Below are 18,212 nucleotides of genomic sequence, written 5' to 3' on the forward strand. Positions count from 1 at the left end.
GTTATCACATGGACGGTTGGTTGCAATAAAATACCTCACTAAGCTCATCTTGCGGGATTTAGAGCGACCAATCACCCGGTTGAGGGTGAATCGCGGGAGCGCCAATCTGATTGCGAAAAGCGACAAATCTGAAGCCACGACGCTTTAACATGGTAGCAGCTGCTCTTTTCTGTCAAACTCCTTCTCTACGATAACGATAAGGAAAGTCCATATTTGTACTGGGTTGAGTCGACATAGTGATTTTCCACAGAAACCTCCATGCCGCCATTCAGTAGGCGCACAGGAGAGAAATTTCCAGTTTACATTTCATCACATGTGATGGTACTACTCGCCGTCCGGTGCGACTGCCGAAGTAACAATAGGGAAGGTATTGTCCCTCCGTTCCTTTGGCTTTGCATCCGTGCGCGACCGTTGCGCCGCCTCTGCCCGCTTTCCTCATGACCAGTCGTCATCGTCCTCGACTGTGATAAGACTAGCGATGTTTCCTACCTCGCTGACCATTTCCCAACTCATCGTGACTAGCATCTCCTGCTCACGCCTTCGTCCGCGGGCATGATGCACAACATCTGGGCGGTCCCGCTCCAGCTCTCCAACTTCAATATCATAGTTGCCGTGCTGGGCGGTTTCATCTCCCTCTTTGGTCTTGTATCGTATCTTTTGAAGGAAAATTTTTATCTCTCTGAAGCTCGTGAGTTCCGCGGGCGCCGGGAGACGCCGCTTGCTTCCCCCGAAGTGGCTAGGACATCATAGGATGAATATCACTGACTCGTGGACAAAAAAGTAATTTCGCTCTTGGTAGGTGTTGCATTGGGTCCAAATGGAGCACAGTTTATCCGTCCTCAGGATTACGCCAGGTGCAACGAAAACGGCGTCTCGGCCATCGAGTGCCGCGACAATTTAAATGCCATTACGCAAAACTTCTCGCGATTGGTTCTAGGCGTGCAGCTAGTCCTCGCCGGCGTGCAGCTCCCCAGCAAATATCTCAAAAAAGAATGGAAATCAGTTCTGCTGCTTGTTGGCCCGGGCATGACGGCCATGTGGATCGCTACGAGTCTGCTCGTCTGGGCCGTTGCCAGGACGCCCAGCTTCCTGCACGCACTCGTCGTTGGTGCATGTGTAACACCCACTGATCCCGTGCTCTCTGCCGTCATTGTTAAGGGCAAATTCGCGGACAATAACATCCCCAAGGATCTTCAGCACCTCATCATTGCCGAATCTGGCACCAATGACGGACTCGGCTACCCATTTCTTTTTTTGCCTTCTACCTCATCAAGTATGTGGGCCCGGGCGCAGCATCCGGTGGGGTCGGTGATGCCATTAGCCTCTGGTTTATCTTCACTTGGGGATACACAATCATCCTTAGTGTCTTGTACGGCGCCGTGGTGGGCTGGGTGGGTAAGGAGCTACTCTATTGGGCAGAGAAGCGCAATTACATCGATCGTGAGAGCTTTCTAGTCTTTGCTATTGCCCTCGCTCTGTTCGTCTTGGGTACGTGTGGCCTCTTGGGTACCGACGATGTCCTCGCCTGCTTCATTGCAGGCAACACATTTACGTGGGATGACTGGTTCCGGCTGCAGACCAAAGATGACTCCCTTCAGCCAACAATAGATATGCTCCTGAATGTGGCTATCTTCTTGTGGTATGGCGCTTACATACCTTGGGACCACTTTGCTGTTAATCCTATAATTCCGATATGGCGCCTGCTCATTCTTGGTGCTCTGGTTCTTCTTTTGCGACGTTTGCCCTGGGTATTAGGAATGCATCGGTGGATTCACCAGATCAAAGAGGTCAGGCAAGCTATTTTTGTGGGATTCTTCGGGCCTATTGGAGTTTCTGCCATCTTCTACCTGTTTGTGAGCATGGAATTCATTGAGAAACATTTGAGTGCCGAGGACGGTGTTCCTCGGAGCGACGTTGAGAGCCTTGGCGAAACAATTCGGGTTGTTGTCTGGTTCCTCGCAGTCTGTAGCATTGTAAGTCGGCCAATTTTTGCCCCTTAATTTAACGACTGAACGTGTAACCTTGTATAAGGTTGTTCATGGACTCAGCATCCCGCTGGGAAAGATGGGGTACCTCGCGCCTCGGACTTTTAGTCGGGTTCTGAGCGAAACCCTGAGTGATGAGCCGCGCTCGGCGGACGCTTTGCGCAGAATCCCGGTGCTGGGCAAGTATCTTGTTGAAAGGCCAAGCGATGTCGAGTCTCGGCGCGCTCAGCGCACAGCCGTTATATCGGGCCCGTCTAATCCTCGTTACCCTCACGCAGAAGCAAGCACGCCGAGTGATCATTTATAGGTGGCTGCCTAATCACTTTCCGCCAGCCAAATTGAGGTCCATCCGGGGGCGATGAATTCGGTCCCGGTTCGCCTCGAGCGGAAGAATCGATTGCCTAGCGAGAGGCAAGTCAGCAGCTAACGCTGACTTGACGGTGAGCGCACTCGCAATGGATGCTCGAAAGGCCTTAATAATAAAATAGTCGGACGTGCCCCATATATGCTTATAATCTTATTGAATAAACAAGAACCATTATGGTGATGTGTGTGTCACCACAGTATTTGCTTAACTTTAACGGGGCCACCACGTCTCATCATCATCCTTGTTATATCCATATTGACGTTGAATCGAAGGCGAATAAGTAATTGAAGCCAGTATGTTGCTCGCCGTGGAATTTGTGCCTGCAGTACGTCACACTGGTAATATCCATGGGCATATCCATATACATTGGAATGCTAGGAATATCATCCAAACGTCAAAGTCGACTGTCCTGTTGGAGCTAATTTTCTATAGGAAAGCGGGGCTTGGGTCATATTCTGCTTCCTGTATATCCCAGTGAAAATGTAGATAATGATCATCTAGTCGCATATCCAAGGTCATATCAAGTCGATTTTGAAAGGCAACCCAGGTATTTACACAGAGGATCGGAATCTCAGCTGGCAGAAATATTAAAGTAGACCGATTGAAAATCCCTAGGCTATTAGTCTATACGTATCTTCAAAATTCCTCAGGGAGGAGAAGACTCAGGTGGTAGTGATCTCTACCAGTTGGGGCTGAGCGAGCACCCCTGTGAATAATCTCACACCACCCTTACTTCTCTCATCCAGTAGTCTCCAAATCCAATTGAGAAAAAATAAAAACATACAACAGTCAGGATTCGCATGTGGTCACCCACCATACTACTAACTAACCGGCGTGTGGCTTAAGTACGGCTGAGCGGACGGGAAGCCCTGTTCTCCACACCCTATGGTCGTATGTATTAGGATTCACACTGCTAAGAAATAGATACTTTGAACATAACTTACAAGAAGGAGCATCGTTGAATGACCACAGTCCGGCGCAAAACCTTCCAATCTACCCTTTGAAATGCCAGGGAAAGCCGTCACACTTCTGAAGGAAGAGCAAATTTGGAAACATTTAGAACATAATACATCAAGAAGATGCTTTACAGCGATAGCAGCAGTGTCAAAAATTATGATGAGGGACTATCCGAGGCCCCTTAATCAGAGGAACGGTACCACTCGCGATACTTTCGAGCTAGTTCAATTGACAATTGATGAGACAGCATGTGAACGCAATCTTATGAGCTTTCACGTTGAAAATAAAGGAGAATCAATGACACACCGGAGCCAGATTACTAGCACAGGGACGTCGCCGCGGAGATGATTTAGTACCAGTCGGGCAGGTATAGGGCCTAGCTACTTAAATTCAATATCAAAGTGTTCCACATTTCTCGAGCCGTCAAAAAATAAAACCCCCAATCCCTTCTTCAGAACCTTGGCCGAGTCTGTACTTGGAACCGATTCATTGGCCCCAAGTGTACACAGAGCAGTGGGGAGCATGAAGGCCGGAACATAAGCAAGCAAGCCTTCACACAATTTTGGCAATGTAGCCGGAGCTGAAAAACCAGCCAGGACCCCAACACGGTTGCCTACACTTCGATCTGAAATGGGTAAAAATATGCCTCTGACACATACGGAAGCTTGTTCAATGAACTCTCCAATTGTAAGATAGGGACTGGGCCACCAGGTGTTTTGATGACTAAAGTTGAATTAGATATCCTGAAACTCCCCATGATCGAGCATTCACGAAGAACTTACAGTCCATGGAAATTCGACCATCGAATACATACTCATCCCTTACTTGATGGGCGATATCGCCAGTCTTCAAGAAACCCTCCTCATCAAAAATATCTTGGAAATCAATCTCATTGTTGAGATAACTTGTCTCGTCAATATGGCCTTCATTTGCAAAATTTGATACGTAGGTGACTCACCCTAAGAATGTTGTCGGCCCTTTGATTCTGATTTCTCCTTTGGTTCCCTCGGAAAGTTTAACGGGAAGACCTGATGCCTGCTTTCCGATGCTTCTCTGACAGCGACATTAGCCATGCAGAAAGCTCTACAGCCAAGGGCATTGTAACTTACTTCTAATCCGCTATCACTGTTGGGGTCGAGGATAGTGGCAAACGTGCCCAGCTCGGTGTTTCCGTACGATACCGCGAGGGCCTTTATAGCGTATTCTTCCAGTAGCTCAATAGAGAAGGCACAGGCATGCTTCCACCAACGGCTGCAGATCGTAGACTCTGAACAGCCTCCAAGTAAGATTTCTTCTCTTCAGATGGAAGAAATCGCAGAACATTTTGAAAGTGCCGTGCCAAAACTTCCCATAAGAACACTGTAGAAGATAGAATGGTCACCTTGCTGTCTCGAAGTCGATCCCACACTATCCCTGGACTAGCTGACGGATCGATGATCTCAGCTCTACGTCCTTGGATGATGGCTGTGAGCAGAATCATTGACCACCCAGCCCAGTTAGCAGGTCGATGAACTAGCACTACATCATCAGGAGGAACCTCAGGGCAAAGCTGGAGATAACGACGACTGTGAACTACCCCCTTTGGTGCGCCCGAAACTCCTGATGAGAAGAACACAACACCAGGCCAAGTATTCGGGCTCTTCCTCTCTAGATCAATATAAGCACCCGAGTCTGCCTTTTGATCGGTAGACCCGGCCGTGAAATCAATCTTTAGAACATCGACTGGAGCCGCACCCATGGAGTTGGCGCATGTCTTAATCTGAATCGCCTGCTCCAGAATTCATAGCTTGGCAATATGCATCTGATGCGACTGTTCCGCATGATTTGGAGCATTTGCTCCTGGGCCAGAGTAGTAGCTAGAAATGTCAATCAGTCGTTCGGAACGCAAGAGAGGAAATCTCTGAACATACGAAATGGGACAACAACACCCCCGATCGCCAATATTGCGAAAGCGGCAACAGCAAACTCGTAATTTGCCTTGCTGAGGACAAATTAACGGTGTAAGATCAAACGATATGCGTTATGATTGGCTGTGGGGGTATTTAGTTATTCCAAAACGGGTTGAACAGCCACGCAGGCGGTTGTTGTTTTTGTAGCTTGGATGGCCAGATACTGTAGCTTTATCCGTTCCCGACCGTTAAGTCTGAGGATCACTCGATTCTACATATTCCCTTTTTTTTTTTCTTCCACCCCGCCTTCGATCGTTGCACAATTCGCATTTTATGAATCTCTTGGATGTTTCATGTGAGGTCAGAGGGTCGTGAGTGACGCTCTGCCAAGAAACCCCCTTTAGTTTCCGGTGGGTTCACTGTTCGGGCCTCAAGCCCACCCAGTTCGGCTCCACCAAGAAGGTTCATAGGTAAAGTGGAGCCCATGATGTATTGTGGACAGTAACTGAGTAATATTGTTATCTGTGTATGAAACAAAGTAGATATAATCTAGCACATGTTTGCTTCCTTTCACGCATATTTTCATGATCTCAATTCATCCCAATCTATCCCAATCCAACAATTCCATTCCCTCATAATGCCTGGGCATATTGAATATCAGCATTCTGAGGCCATTCCGCCTGAGGAAATTCAAGAGCACGGTCCCTTCACAATTTTTTCTGTGAGACGGCACAAAAATTATGAGATTGTGAACCAAGCCGAGCAACAGGCCAGGAAGGACTGGGAATACCATATCGGAGATGGAATTGCTCGCGATTTCAAGGGAGTCGAGAACCCTGTGACAGGAACCTGGGATTCGCTGATTATGCCGGAATGTAGGCCCGAGCTATTGTTCCCCGTCGCATGGATCACACAAACATTCTTCTTTGTCGATGGTCAGTATTATGTTTATGATGGCCGATTTTAGAATAAAATTAACATTCGGTCCTTAGACAAGGCTGATCGTATGTCACGAAAAGAGGTACAGTTTTCGTACTACAGCAACCAACTTTACCATCTTTAGATATTACGGGGTGACTTATCCCTCTTGCGCGAATTCTTGCATGGTCAGTATACAACATTTTTCATTGTGGACCGAATGACAAGCCCATCGACATACTCTTCCAACAGTTTCAAGATTTGGAACAAAGAACTTTCTCTGCTGAGAACTTGAAAGTGGAGCGTTTTGGAAGTCAAGTGTCCTGATCACCCTAGAAGAAGGGAAACTTCAGAATTACCCTTTAGTACGGTAAGAGCCTTCAGATGCCAGCTGTCTCAAACGCACAGCATAAGCAACACAAGGTTAACATTTAATAATGCAGTTCAGCAAGCACAGAATGCTCCAGCACCATTTTCTATTCTATGGGGCATGCTCATTCTATCCTATGCGGGTCTGCCTATCCTACCATGATACGCAAATTTTCACCCCTGGGATAAGCATATATCCTCGGTGCTTCAACCTCCAGCGAGTGAAAGCCGTTGAAAGCTCAATCTGACAATTGGAGTCTACCAAATGTGCATACAAAACGGAAATAAGTAACAGTCCAATATAGCGTGAGGAAAGAGTATAGACTGGCCGACTATCTCTTCTGCAGGGTCACATTTAGCGCAGGAATCTCAACCCTAACAGCTTCACCTTGAGCGTTTAGAGTAAATATGAACTCATCCAATCCATGGCCAGCATACTGGTACTTGTCCAGCTCCAACCATGATACACAGGTCGGCGTGCCATTGTCAGCCAGCTCAGTTTCATCCTGAAAAACAGCTCGAAATGTCTGCCTGGAGCCGGAGCCGGTCTCCTCAGAAAGACCCGTCGGATAGAGACGAATACTGAGGTCCGATGCATGAGAGACACCAAAGAGTTCTGATAGTGTCTTCCTTAAATCCGTACCATTGCTCACGAAATCCTCGATGTACAAGCCCCATGGAGTCCTCTTCTCATAGTCAACAACAATATACGAGGTTGAGCTACCAGAACTAATATACCGACCACTGTAATTTCGAGCTGCCTGCTGAACCGCTGTTGTGATTACTCCATTCAGCGCTGTCTGCATATAATCGGCGTGTTCATTTAGATCAGCTGGTCTCACAGTGTCGGCAGACAGGATAGCATAGCCGACGCCCCAGTCCGGAACCAAGCCCAAATACGAGCTATAAAGGCCTTCTTCGTAGCCCTCGTTACTGAGGAGGGTGTATACGTCGATCATTGGCGATGTGTCAGGGTAATCGCCACCACTGTAGATAAGGAATGGGTATCCGACAGAGTTCTTAGGATTCGCAGTGTGAGAGACGGGCTTCAGCCAGCGGTTGGTTTGGGCAGAGGAGAGAAGGGTAGACTTTAGGATAGCTTTTCCAGCAAGGGCGAGATCTTCAACGCTGGTGAATATGGAAGTCGATCTGGATTTAGACGTGTCAGCCAGTGGTAGCCATCGTTTCAGTAAAGGTATTGAGACTCACGCTTCGGAACCGGGGAGATGGCTCGACCAGCCACTCGCTTCCTGGTCGACAGGAATCACACCGTCCTTGGAGTGCTTAGGGGCGAAGATAGTGGTTTTGTTCAGTCCGAGCGGATCGAAGATCTTGTTCTGGACAAGGTCCTCGAAACTATGACCGGTGTGTCGCTCGATGATGTACCCTAGGAGTTGGAAGCCCATGTTTGAATACGCGGGCGTCGTACCAGCAGGAGCAACAGGCGCTCGCTTTGCCAGCTGCTGGATAAATTCTGTGAAAAGTTAGCTTGTGAAAGCATGTAGACAAGAGGGGCGCGCGTTCATACCGCTTTGACTGCATTTCGAGTCAATGCTACAGCAAGGCAGGTTAAAAGCAGAGCGATCTGGTAGTCCACCTTTGGAAATATTTTTTGGCAAGGTAACACCGTGGGAGCAGTCTATGTATCAATCAGCAGCAACCCTCAGCAAAAAGTTCATTGTAAACCCACAGTTCCGGGCAGTTCCAGCCATGTGACTGGCAATTTGGCCAACAGTTATTTCATCCCATTTGGTGTGACTGATAGATGTAGCAGTGCTTGATCCATTGGCCAACTCAGGGAGGTACTTGGTAACAGGATCATTGAAGATCTTGTCTCCAACGGTCAAGAGGAGGCTCCAAACAGTGAAGACTTCAGTCAAGCCGCCAATGCGGTATATACTATCCTTAGTGACATTCTGAGATCTTCTGATAATCTTCTTATACTCAGGAGCAGTATAGTGATACTGCCAGAAGAATGGCTCATCCTGAGCGTTTCCGTTATTCGCAGAAAACAACGCCATGCCAAGGGTTGTCGTATTCTTCGTTATCGGGCCGTTCTCACCGATACCAGTCCTCATCAACTCATCGAAGCTCTCAGTAAGGTTTTTCAATGAGTCGACAATTATGGGATCCCTAGTTTCAAGTTTGAAGGGAGGGTAAGTTGGGCCAAGCAATGGGCAAGGAGTAAACGAGAGTGCCGAATGAAACAGCAAAAAGAGAGAAATGGAGCGCATGTTCGACAGGGTCAAGTTTGAAACCAGATCCAAATTTAGTTACAAAGTATCTTTTATATGCATAAAAAGCCCATGGCGGCTCTTTTATACGTTGATTTTGTTGAAGCCGATCGGCTCGGCGATCTGCGTTCGTTGCCACAGCGTAGCACGTCGGATCGGACATAGAAATAAAGGCCCCCATCATTGCCACCAACACTCCCATTCCTCATCACTAGTGCCTATCTCGTGAAAGGCTTCGATGTATAATTGGTGAGTTGGTTTTTAGAATCTATCTGGAGGCTTCCAGGTATCCTGCGAGAGTTCAGCGACGAATCATTTTTGTTTTCAGCTCCGGGGCTTGCAGTCAATCTATATACTGATGTATTATTTACGAACAGCTCTTCTCGTGAACTCCAATCATCAATTACTACCAAGTATTTAAAACTTCCTCCACGGGGTTATCGAGGAGAAAATTGTCCGGCCACTGGTAATCCTCCATGATCCCCAGCAGCTCCTGAGGCAAGTCGTTCCATTCTGCGGAGCTGGCATTTTGAAGTATAAGTCCCGGGTCAATCAACTTGAGACTTTCACTCGTCTTGTCATCTTTCTTGGCCCCATCAAGTCGATTTTGTATGTGAACGATTCGCCCTCGGAACTCGACGAAACAGTCTCGATCCCCATTATGATCGACGCTGGGTGTTGACAAGGCCTCCACCCGCTGCCGAAGGAGGGCCAGTGTTCGAAGATATGCCTCTGTTCCTTCAGAAGTTTGGGATGCGGCGGTATAGCGGTATCCGATGAGCATGGCGAACCCCAATTGTATCCATTGTGCATTGGTGAAGCCTAGCTCGGATTTTGGTGGGAGAGAGAGATAGAGACTGAGAATTGATTCTACCGCATTGACGGCCGCGTGTGACAACTCCTCGCGTAAAGTTTGAGAGTTGATGGCTATCAACGTCGAAGGAGGTTGCTGGTCTGTCATGTTGAGGCCTAGTTGGTAGAGACAAAGGCCTGTGGATTGAAAATGGAATGCGAGCAATGCTGGAAGATTATCAGTTTGCGCACTTGGAAAAAAACATGGCATGCAATGCACTCACGAGAGTCATGAAGGTCGAACGGTAATCCTTTATGGAAGGTGGACAGGTCTTCTTTGATGCTTGTCACGTAGAGCTCTGCACCCGACCCAGGTCTCACCAGTTCGTCTGTATGACTTGCAGACAACCGGTCTATTTTCTCGGCTATCTGCTGTAGCTGCACAATGTGCAGTATGTAATGATCGAGTGGATATTCGTTTGCATCGTGGAGAGACTGGCAATATTCTTCGATATAGGGAACGTAGGAGAAAGTAGAGTGTTTTTGAAGAAGAATTGCAATACTAGCATTCCATCAGTCTCCCCTGGAGGTACAGTTTAACAAGTAACCAACTTACGATGATGACAAGTAGTAGCAACCTATAACAGCTCTCTTTTCATCATTATTCAAAGAGGCTCGATCATACGTATGCTCATCCCGAAACTTGAGGCCTGTTTTCCATGTTTTCACATGTGGTGCTCGGTCCAGCCGTAGTTCGATGATGATACTTATCGCTAGTTGGAGATACTGCGTGTAGCGGTGTGGCTTGGTATGATAATGTGACCTATCATAGTGTTAGGCATAATCTATACAGAATAATGGTGTTTAGTGGATAAGCGCATTTACCATGCTAAGAACACCAATAGCCCTTGCAGCAAGTCAAAAGAAATCTCTCCATTCAGTATCATGCGAGAAGAAACTGCTTTCTTGACTTCGGCTCCGAGAAATCGCTGCATCGGCATATTATCGTAAGATGCAGTGGCAAGGATGGCCAGGAACAGAAACGGTCTTTCCTGGCGCAGGTGGTGGACTGATACACCTGGCGGGATGATGACGAAGGGGAAATGGGGAGTCATCACTGTCCGAAAGGCCTGCAGATAAGTCTGCGCTGTGCCTACACTAAGACATTTTCGATCGATGACGTCTTTCCCATCCTCATCGTCGGTAACGGAGGCACTTCGTGAGTTGGCATCCCGTTCTAGTGGGACTTGAAAAGTATCGCCCGACGAGGCACGGAACTCTTTAATTTCCGCTTCAAGAGCCTCTATTTTTCTGCCAGACAATAAATTATACGCACATGTGCAGCTATCTGATAAAATGGACGCACCGGTCTTTTTGGAAACCATGAAATCGACGACCTTTCTGACGATAGATACACTCCCGGCCGAGACGGAGGCATCTATACAGATCAGCCCTATGACCATCTACCACGTCCCGAAATTGAAAGGCCCTACCGATGACACACGTGTGGATTTTCCGCTTCGCGAATACAGCGAACTTTGGATTTTGAGCAACTCTGACAGATTCTTGATACGGTGGCCATAATGAGTACTGACAACCAGCTTGAGCGCGCGCTGTCTAACCTGTAATATGGTACACCGACTAGGATAACGACAAGAGATTCATCCTCTGGCTGTCGAACCACAGTTGCCTGACATTTGAAAAGCCTCGATATATTGAAATGGGGCTGTGCAACAGGGTGCAGGTCAGGCCGACAGCAAGAAGTGGGTCAGGCCGGAACATTAATTTTCCAGATGTAGATGAAGGATTGTGAATCCACTTTTATGGGACAGTTTGAATACCAGTTTCTTGGCAGTATCAGCTTTTCATATCCTGCCCTTTCCTACGTCTCTTCTATCCACCAGTCGTGAACTCCCCACGCCTCATCTGTCAGTGGAACAATACATTGTCATTGTATGATCTCGAATTCTACAGGTCCGTAATCAATACAGTAATTCCTTAAAAAGATTGGGGCACGCTTGACACAGCATCTCCACTTCCTGACAACCCCGCACTCTGCTCACTCGCCCACCCGGTATCAATGTGGAGCATGCATCAGAAGGAAGGTTTCGTTTCGTTGAGCGGAATACACGAGCCCCAGACGCGTTCTTCGTTCTTTTAACTATTTTGACTAGGCAGGGAATGAACATCTTGCATGGGAACCCCACATACCGCGTTTAGTCAGTCCCACTATTGCCTTCCGAGATGGGTCAGTTTATATATCTTCCAGACACGGGGAATCTGGAGGTACATCTGCTATAGTGGTAGGGTTGCCCACGCTAAGAACTATTCAGATCAATACGTCTTCAGTGTAAGGTTAGAGGCTATTTGGCAGAATAATGCTAGTTGATTAGGTAGGGAGTTTGGTAATAAAATGGTAGCGCAATAGAAGTGAAACAGCAAGTGTCAATTCTGCATATACTAATGGGAACAAAAGTGAATGTTGAAGAGATTCAGACGAAGCGCTCCCAAGAGTGACTTTTAAACCAAGTCCCAATCGCGGCCTGGTTACGGCCCAATGTTGTCAGACGACAGCAGCCCTCTACTCAAGACGACAGGGACAAGAATCCGAGACGGTCCCCAAAATTGAGGGATTCTGCTGCAGACGAAGGGATCACCTGATTCCGGCCGTTCACCTCCATATTTTCTTTTATATACAGTGGGCAGCTAGAGGTTGTTACGACCCTTGCAACAGCCAACTTATCGAAGGTCTGTTTAAACAACGATGAGCCACTGAGAACCAGTTTAAAGGGGCCTCAGCGCTAGCCCCATGTCACGTGCATCTCCTGATACCTAGACACGCAGATTCAGGGAAACGCGCGAGAAACGGCCACCTTCACCCACGTACCCACTTTACGGCCGCAATACATCGACCTGTGAACCGAAGATGGACCCTTCGTCCAATTTACCGTCGCAAAGATCACACAGGTAACCAATTATGACTCGTGTTTGATTAGCGTGTCATGTATCTTGCCGTATAAGCCACAATCTCGGATCGGAGATAACTAGATAATAGCCCCATGGCGTACCCACACCGCTCCATTGGCACGCCTTTTATTCATGAGGCCCCACTCATAGGGATTCTAAGTAGTTGGAAGTATTCGACCCTCAACCTTAATATTATCTCCGATCCGAGATGTTACTGTATTTAGGATCCTTGGCGGCCATTTTGGATACTAAGTCGAAAGTGTTCAAGTCTTTATGACTCTGAATCCTCCTGGGGCTTTGTTTCTATTTTGTTATGTTTTATTAGCACCCAATCGACTTGCCAAGGGTCTTCCTAGTATCGGGCATTGCGACAGTTGATTGGAGCAAGACTATTCTCCACGCATTCATCATGGTGACCGCGACCGCTATAAGCCACTTACCTAGTACGCAAATCCTCAGCAGAACCAACCTTCCCACAAATAACCGAATCATTCAAGTGCCTTGTAACAACCGCTAAACATACTTTTAATCGTTAGTCGCAACACAAATCCATCACACTCCACGCTCCAGCTCAGACACATCAACAGACAAAACCTACCACCTATCAGGTGGCGCAATAACTGGAATAGTAGTCGTATCTTTCGCGGCCATCGCAATCGTGGTGCTCATAATCTTTCGCAAAAGAATCGTGGGTTGCTGTAGCCGTGATAAGACCCCAGTTGTCGATAACGAGCACGCCTTGTCGTCGCCCACTTATATGCCTCCTCAAATGCAGCCTGCACTACTGAGTGGTGACTTAGCGTGGCAGGCTTCGGAGATGTCGGAGCAGAATGCCATACATGAGATTGGGCCCATGGACGCCAAGTCGAAAGGGAATGGACGGGTTATACATGAGCTTAATTGAGACTCTGGGGCTGGGGAAGGCTGTCGACATGCATGTTCGTTGGCCTGGGTTATCGATACGCCTTCCACTATTACTTCACCTTACTTTTGGGCTACGTATGACATTGTTGATCGAAAGTTCAACTTCTGCATTTTAATAGCCTGATAATTTTACATTTTGATACTCGAATCCAGGCGTGTTGCGCGTTGATTTATTCTGCCCGCCGGCTTTTTCTTTGTGAAATGTCTCTGCATTTGCATCAGAATACTGGGAAACCATGGAGGAAAATAAAACCTATATCGAGATAACCCACAGGCCATCAATATATGGCAAATCATAAGGTCCAAAATTCAAGGACTAGAGCCTTGCGAACCTAAGGATCTATTCTAATTGATGTAGGCCGCGTTCCATGCAGATCCTGGTAGGTTAGGTAGCGATTTGGGGAGGCCAAAGGCATTCAAGACACAATTGCCCCTGTTTCTGAGGGGTCTTTGCCCTTCCCTGGCATAGATCACACTGTTGCACAAGGCGTTCGCTATGCATTCATCAACACAGTCACTGGAAGTAGACTTTTCCAAGACTTTAAATCCATCGGCTCGGTACCCTACAGAGGTTAGAGAGATGTTAAGCACATGAACTATGAAAATCGCGTACACTTTCCACAGTAAACAGTCACATCTTTGGTGGAAAGACTGTAGTTAAAAGGCCCTGAGCCCGAGTTCCAAGCACCTGAAACATAATTTCAAACATGGCCTAGTAATTTCTATTTCAAACTTAGAAGAAGCATTTAGATCAGCGGCCTGATATTTGTGCAACTGCTGCGCGCATGTGTCTGTATTCACGGCAGAAACTTGCTCTGTGAAGGCAGTGACGCCCAACAAGAGAATAGCGTTGGTGAACTTCATGTTGGCGAAGATCAATGTCGATAAAATTGAGGTGTTGATGAGTTGATCCTCCTCCGGGTTGCGAGCCCCTATAAATACCCTTCTGAGACGGGATGGCGTTTCCGTTTGAGCGACACACTCATCGTGTTACATGTCGCCGTCCATTCCCTACATGTATGACAATATTGTCACCAGGCTACAGACATGAGGAATTCAATTATGCATGCATTGTTATATTGCTTATTTGTCTGCTGAGCAAAAGTGCTGTCTTCCAGGGTTTCCCTGCACTAAAATATGCACAGAGCATCAAATTTCTAGTAATATACTCCCTGCGTGGACCCTTCAGGTTGAACTGCACCTTCCATTGAGAAACCTAGATCCCTAGGATTCTGTAAAATAAATAGAATGTTAAGAAACACTTTCAACTGAAATCAGGCATTAAGTGAGAAGCTCAATCTATTTAACCATGAATTTAGTGCGAGCTCACAAGGTAGGCATGACTAAACGATTAATTGGTCATGAAATTGCCCAGTCCTGGCCCGCAATAATGTAGGGATCTCGATCCTTTTGCAACCAGTGTCACCATTTTTACTGCTGTTTCTGCTCCAGACCTTCGCTCGTTCTCCACACCTCTTTACACGGGCGTCGCAAAGGTTGCAAATAAGTGTAAAGGTTGTACAAATGTCCCCTCTACTGATGCAGCATCCTAGGAAATACGTGGGCTGCACGCTATTGGAAATAGCACCATGCTAATCACGACGATCTTGAAGATCTTTTGTCACCGCCACGATCCAAACGGATTGTCGACAAAAGTACCGATTATTTGATTTGTGTAGAGATGCCCCGGCAATAACCTGCCGTTCCAAATATGCGCTTCCTCGCTTAGATCTAAGCCGGACTTTACGTTTGGGATTTTTTCTATTTCCCAACCACATTGCGCATGTTGAACTACAGTGAATAATTAATACGGGGACACTTCCGAGACCAAAGGTAGATTAGTTGCTATGGGGTTAACAGTCAGTCACCTTGAATCTCATTTACATAATTCATCTTGTCGCTGATGCACCGTGCTTATCAAGAGCAGAGACACCATACTTGCGCCTCTTTCGTCTGTCCAGAACAAGCTGGATCATATTAGTGCCATTCCTCAATTGATAGATAAGGGGGATGTCTGTTCCTGAGGAAAGCGAGTATCGCACAGCTCTGCAGAGCTATAACAGAAAATACCAAAGACAGGCTATATAAAATGGGGCCCTTCAATTAGATTTAATCACACTACGCAAATCTCGAAGATACCATCATTGGGGAAACACGAAGACGGTGTTCCTCCCTATACTTAGATAATTAGATAGCGGAAATCTTATCAACGTTTCCAAGTCTTTCTAATCTAGAAGAAGTTTTAATAATTTTACCTTCCGGACCTTGGTGGAGGATTCAGATGCTTGTATTGTGACAAATCCGTACACATTCATGCCAAATCACTGGTGCCTCTTCCTCCCACGTGTTGACAACTTCAATAGCTCCAGTACATTGATCTGATCTTGGATTGATACCGTGACTGATCCTAATTGCGCAAAGCTTTACCCTACACGCTGAATGTTGAGGCCAGCTACACCAATCAAGCGACCAAGTCTAGATGTCGGGGTTTGTTTGCCATACGGATTGGAAAATTCGGAACGCCTCTTCTGATGATGAGACATCAAGACGAGCAGAGTTGAAGGGTTTCTCGCGTGTCGCGTGTATCCCTGTAAGAGTGTCTCGGTTAACCGTCCAGACAGAGGCCAAGTTGTCGAAGAAGTCGGAATTGATGAATGCCCATGGTACTTTATCCTCTTACTCAAATAGAGCTCTGATAACTCCCAAGAGCACTAATCTGGGCTTCAATGAGGGGCCTGCATTTTCAGCGAAATCTATGAACACAGTATCCCCAAATTCAAATACGCTGTCTCTGTCGAATCTTTATGCTCTGTCACTTTCTGCTCCATCGGCAAACCAACCAGACGAGCGGCTCAATTTCTTCCGATCTCGCATGCTGCCATCCTTCCCTTTTCTCAACCTTACCCCAGATATGACGAGCTGGTATCTACGTCAAAATAGGCCATTCTTGCTCCAAGCCATTCACACCGTTACCACTTTCTCGACACAGGAAAGATTTGTTCAGTCTGAGGAACTGAAGCGTCTTTTGTTCACATCTGCTTTGATCAAAGTCGAGTCGAATATCGACCTGCTGCTTGGACTAGTAACTTATCTAGCATGGAGTACCGACGCCTTTCTTGGCAGAGGAGATCTGATCTCTCGTCTCATGATGCTCGCCATCTCAATGATATACGATCTGCGGTTGTTTAAACCATTCTCGCCAGATGTACGAATCATGATGACTATTACTCAGGGGCGGGATGAGGAGGGCCACATCCCCGGCAATGAAACAAATTTTGACTTATTGAAAAGGCAGCGGGCAGTACTGGCATATTTTGTTTTGAGCTCAAAGTGCGTATGACCTACCTATCCTTATGCCAAACTCCATTCCTCGGGTAAATCCAAGAAGCGATCGATACTGACACATGGCTCTGTAGTGTTTCGTCACTTTTTGGGCGTCAAGATGCTATACGATGGACTTCACAGATGGGTGAAGCACTTCAATTTATTACAACAAGCAAGGCATGCGCCGCCGATGAACTGTTTGTCGCTCAAGTACGCTTGCAACTGTTGAAGCAGAGAGCCAACGACGTCCGACAACAGGACGAGACAAATTACACTCGCACAGGAATGGCTTCTGCGGCCTCGGCTCCTCGCATATTGTATCTGAAGACTTTACGAAGGCAGCTACATGAGTTAAAGTCGTCATTTCGTGCAGATCTTCAACAGATTGGTAAGTCATTTCTCGTGTAAACAATGTTGTAACTTGTCTAACTACAGGATGGCTAATGTTTTGCCCTGGGGTGAGCCCCAGACTTGACATGCAGACATTCTCAACACACATGCGCAATATGTCGAATTATACATCAATCAGCTAGCGTATTTAATCAGTCAGGATGCGCCTCCTCTAGACCTAGCTAGAACAATGGCCGACGGTGGGATTTTACTTGGATTTGAACGCCTACATTGCTTATGGCAGTCTATTGAGAACATAAAATCCTGACTGGACAACTTTCATGAAATTCCTTCCTCAAAGCTCGTCGGTCAACCTTTTCATTTTTGGTCACAGATGATTTTAAGTATCACACTCTTAAAATATCTCTCAACGCTTAAAGACCCAGATTAGGATTTTCAAGCAGTACGAAACAGAGTTAACCTCATATCGACGATGGATTCCATGCTAAACAAGCTGGATATGAGCAGTAAGGAGCCGGAGCTTCAGTGCAGTGATCATTTCCTAAAGTTTCTATCTAAACTTTTATACAAATGTCGGGTTGGGCTGAATATCGGTGGGAATTGTCTTCTCAGATGCAGAATGGCGATACCAGGCCATGTCAGAGTGAAGGTCACAGTAACCATATCCCTGATCTAGATCAGATGGTCTGGATGCAGTCTATGGACTTGGGGAATGACCAATGGTTTGAGAATGTACTGGGTATGCCTATGAATTTCTACTAAGTTTATTGATCAGTGTATATAATTTCTAGGCACCTCATAATGCAGGTGCTGTATACACGCTTCAGGCGCCGCACTATCTAGCCCTCTTGAGGAAAGTCCGGGTAGAGAATACATGGACGCTGACTTCATGAATGATGATCTATGCCAGTATCATTAATTTAGTGAGAAAAAAAAGTCTGTCAAAAAAACATACAACAGTCAGGATTCGCATGTGGTCACCCACCATACTACTAACTAACCGGCGTGTGGCTTAAGTACGGCTGAGCGGACGGGAAGCCCTGTTCTCCACACCCTATGGTCGTATGTACCAGACATGTTGATAGATTAGAATATATTGTGCATTCAAAAGAATTAGAAGAAAATTGTCCAACAC

At 46.7% G+C, this 18,212-nt stretch overlaps 7 protein-coding genes across 7 annotated transcripts; 4 read left to right on the forward strand and 3 right to left on the reverse strand.

The window, feature by feature from the left end:
• Positions 1-555: 555 nt before the first annotated feature.
• N7484_007405 (uncharacterized protein) lies at positions 556-2,292 on the forward strand (the record flags this gene model as incomplete). The annotated part of the gene is made up of 4 exons (XM_057117792.1): positions 556-688; positions 800-1,273; positions 1,294-1,973; positions 2,032-2,292. 4 exons carry the CDS (start codon positions 556-558, stop codon positions 2,290-2,292), a joined length of 1,548 nt encoding a protein of 515 aa, XP_056970827.1.
• A 1,569-nt stretch (positions 2,293-3,861) lies between these two features.
• Positions 3,862-5,047, reverse strand: N7484_007406 (uncharacterized protein; the record flags this gene model as incomplete). Its single annotated transcript, XM_057117793.1, has 6 exons — positions 3,862-3,889; positions 3,969-4,032; positions 4,092-4,213; positions 4,268-4,362; positions 4,419-4,499; positions 4,559-5,047. The coding sequence occupies 6 exons, from the start codon at positions 5,045-5,047 to the stop codon at positions 3,862-3,864; spliced, it is 879 nt and encodes a 292-aa protein (XP_056970828.1).
• A 788-nt stretch (positions 5,048-5,835) lies between these two features.
• N7484_007407 (uncharacterized protein) lies at positions 5,836-6,165 on the forward strand (the record flags this gene model as incomplete). Its single annotated transcript, XM_057117794.1, has 1 exon — positions 5,836-6,165. The coding sequence occupies one exon, from the start codon at positions 5,836-5,838 to the stop codon at positions 6,163-6,165; it is 330 nt and encodes a 109-aa protein (XP_056970829.1).
• Positions 6,166-6,817: 652 nt separating this feature from the next.
• N7484_007408 (serine hydrolase domain-containing protein) lies at positions 6,818-8,719 on the reverse strand (the record flags this gene model as incomplete). The annotated part of the gene is made up of 4 exons (XM_057117795.1): positions 6,818-7,634; positions 7,695-7,959; positions 8,014-8,124; positions 8,176-8,719. The coding sequence occupies 4 exons, from the start codon at positions 8,717-8,719 to the stop codon at positions 6,818-6,820; spliced, it is 1,737 nt and encodes a 578-aa protein (XP_056970830.1).
• A 406-nt stretch (positions 8,720-9,125) lies between these two features.
• On the reverse strand, positions 9,126-11,208 carry N7484_007409 (fungal specific transcription factor domain-containing protein; the record flags this gene model as incomplete). Its single annotated transcript, XM_057117796.1, has 6 exons — positions 9,126-9,739; positions 9,796-10,073; positions 10,128-10,334; positions 10,397-10,964; positions 11,005-11,124; positions 11,193-11,208. 6 exons carry the CDS (start codon positions 11,206-11,208, stop codon positions 9,126-9,128), a joined length of 1,803 nt encoding a protein of 600 aa, XP_056970831.1.
• A 4,673-nt stretch (positions 11,209-15,881) lies between these two features.
• On the forward strand, positions 15,882-16,742 carry N7484_007410 (uncharacterized protein; the record flags this gene model as incomplete). Its single annotated transcript, XM_057117797.1, has 1 exon — positions 15,882-16,742. The coding sequence occupies one exon, from the start codon at positions 15,882-15,884 to the stop codon at positions 16,740-16,742; it is 861 nt and encodes a 286-aa protein (XP_056970832.1).
• A 125-nt stretch (positions 16,743-16,867) lies between these two features.
• N7484_007411 (uncharacterized protein) lies at positions 16,868-17,302 on the forward strand (the record flags this gene model as incomplete). Its single annotated transcript, XM_057117798.1, has 2 exons — positions 16,868-17,114; positions 17,256-17,302. 2 exons carry the CDS (start codon positions 16,868-16,870, stop codon positions 17,300-17,302), a joined length of 294 nt encoding a protein of 97 aa, XP_056970833.1.
• Between the last annotated feature and the right edge of the window lie 910 nt (positions 17,303-18,212).

Source organism: Penicillium longicatenatum (assembly GCF_028827895.1).
Source record: "Penicillium longicatenatum strain IBT 33135 chromosome Unknown contig_4_segment0_segment0, whole genome shotgun sequence".
In the NCBI taxonomy this organism is placed as follows: domain Eukaryota; kingdom Fungi; phylum Ascomycota; class Eurotiomycetes; order Eurotiales; family Aspergillaceae; genus Penicillium; species Penicillium longicatenatum.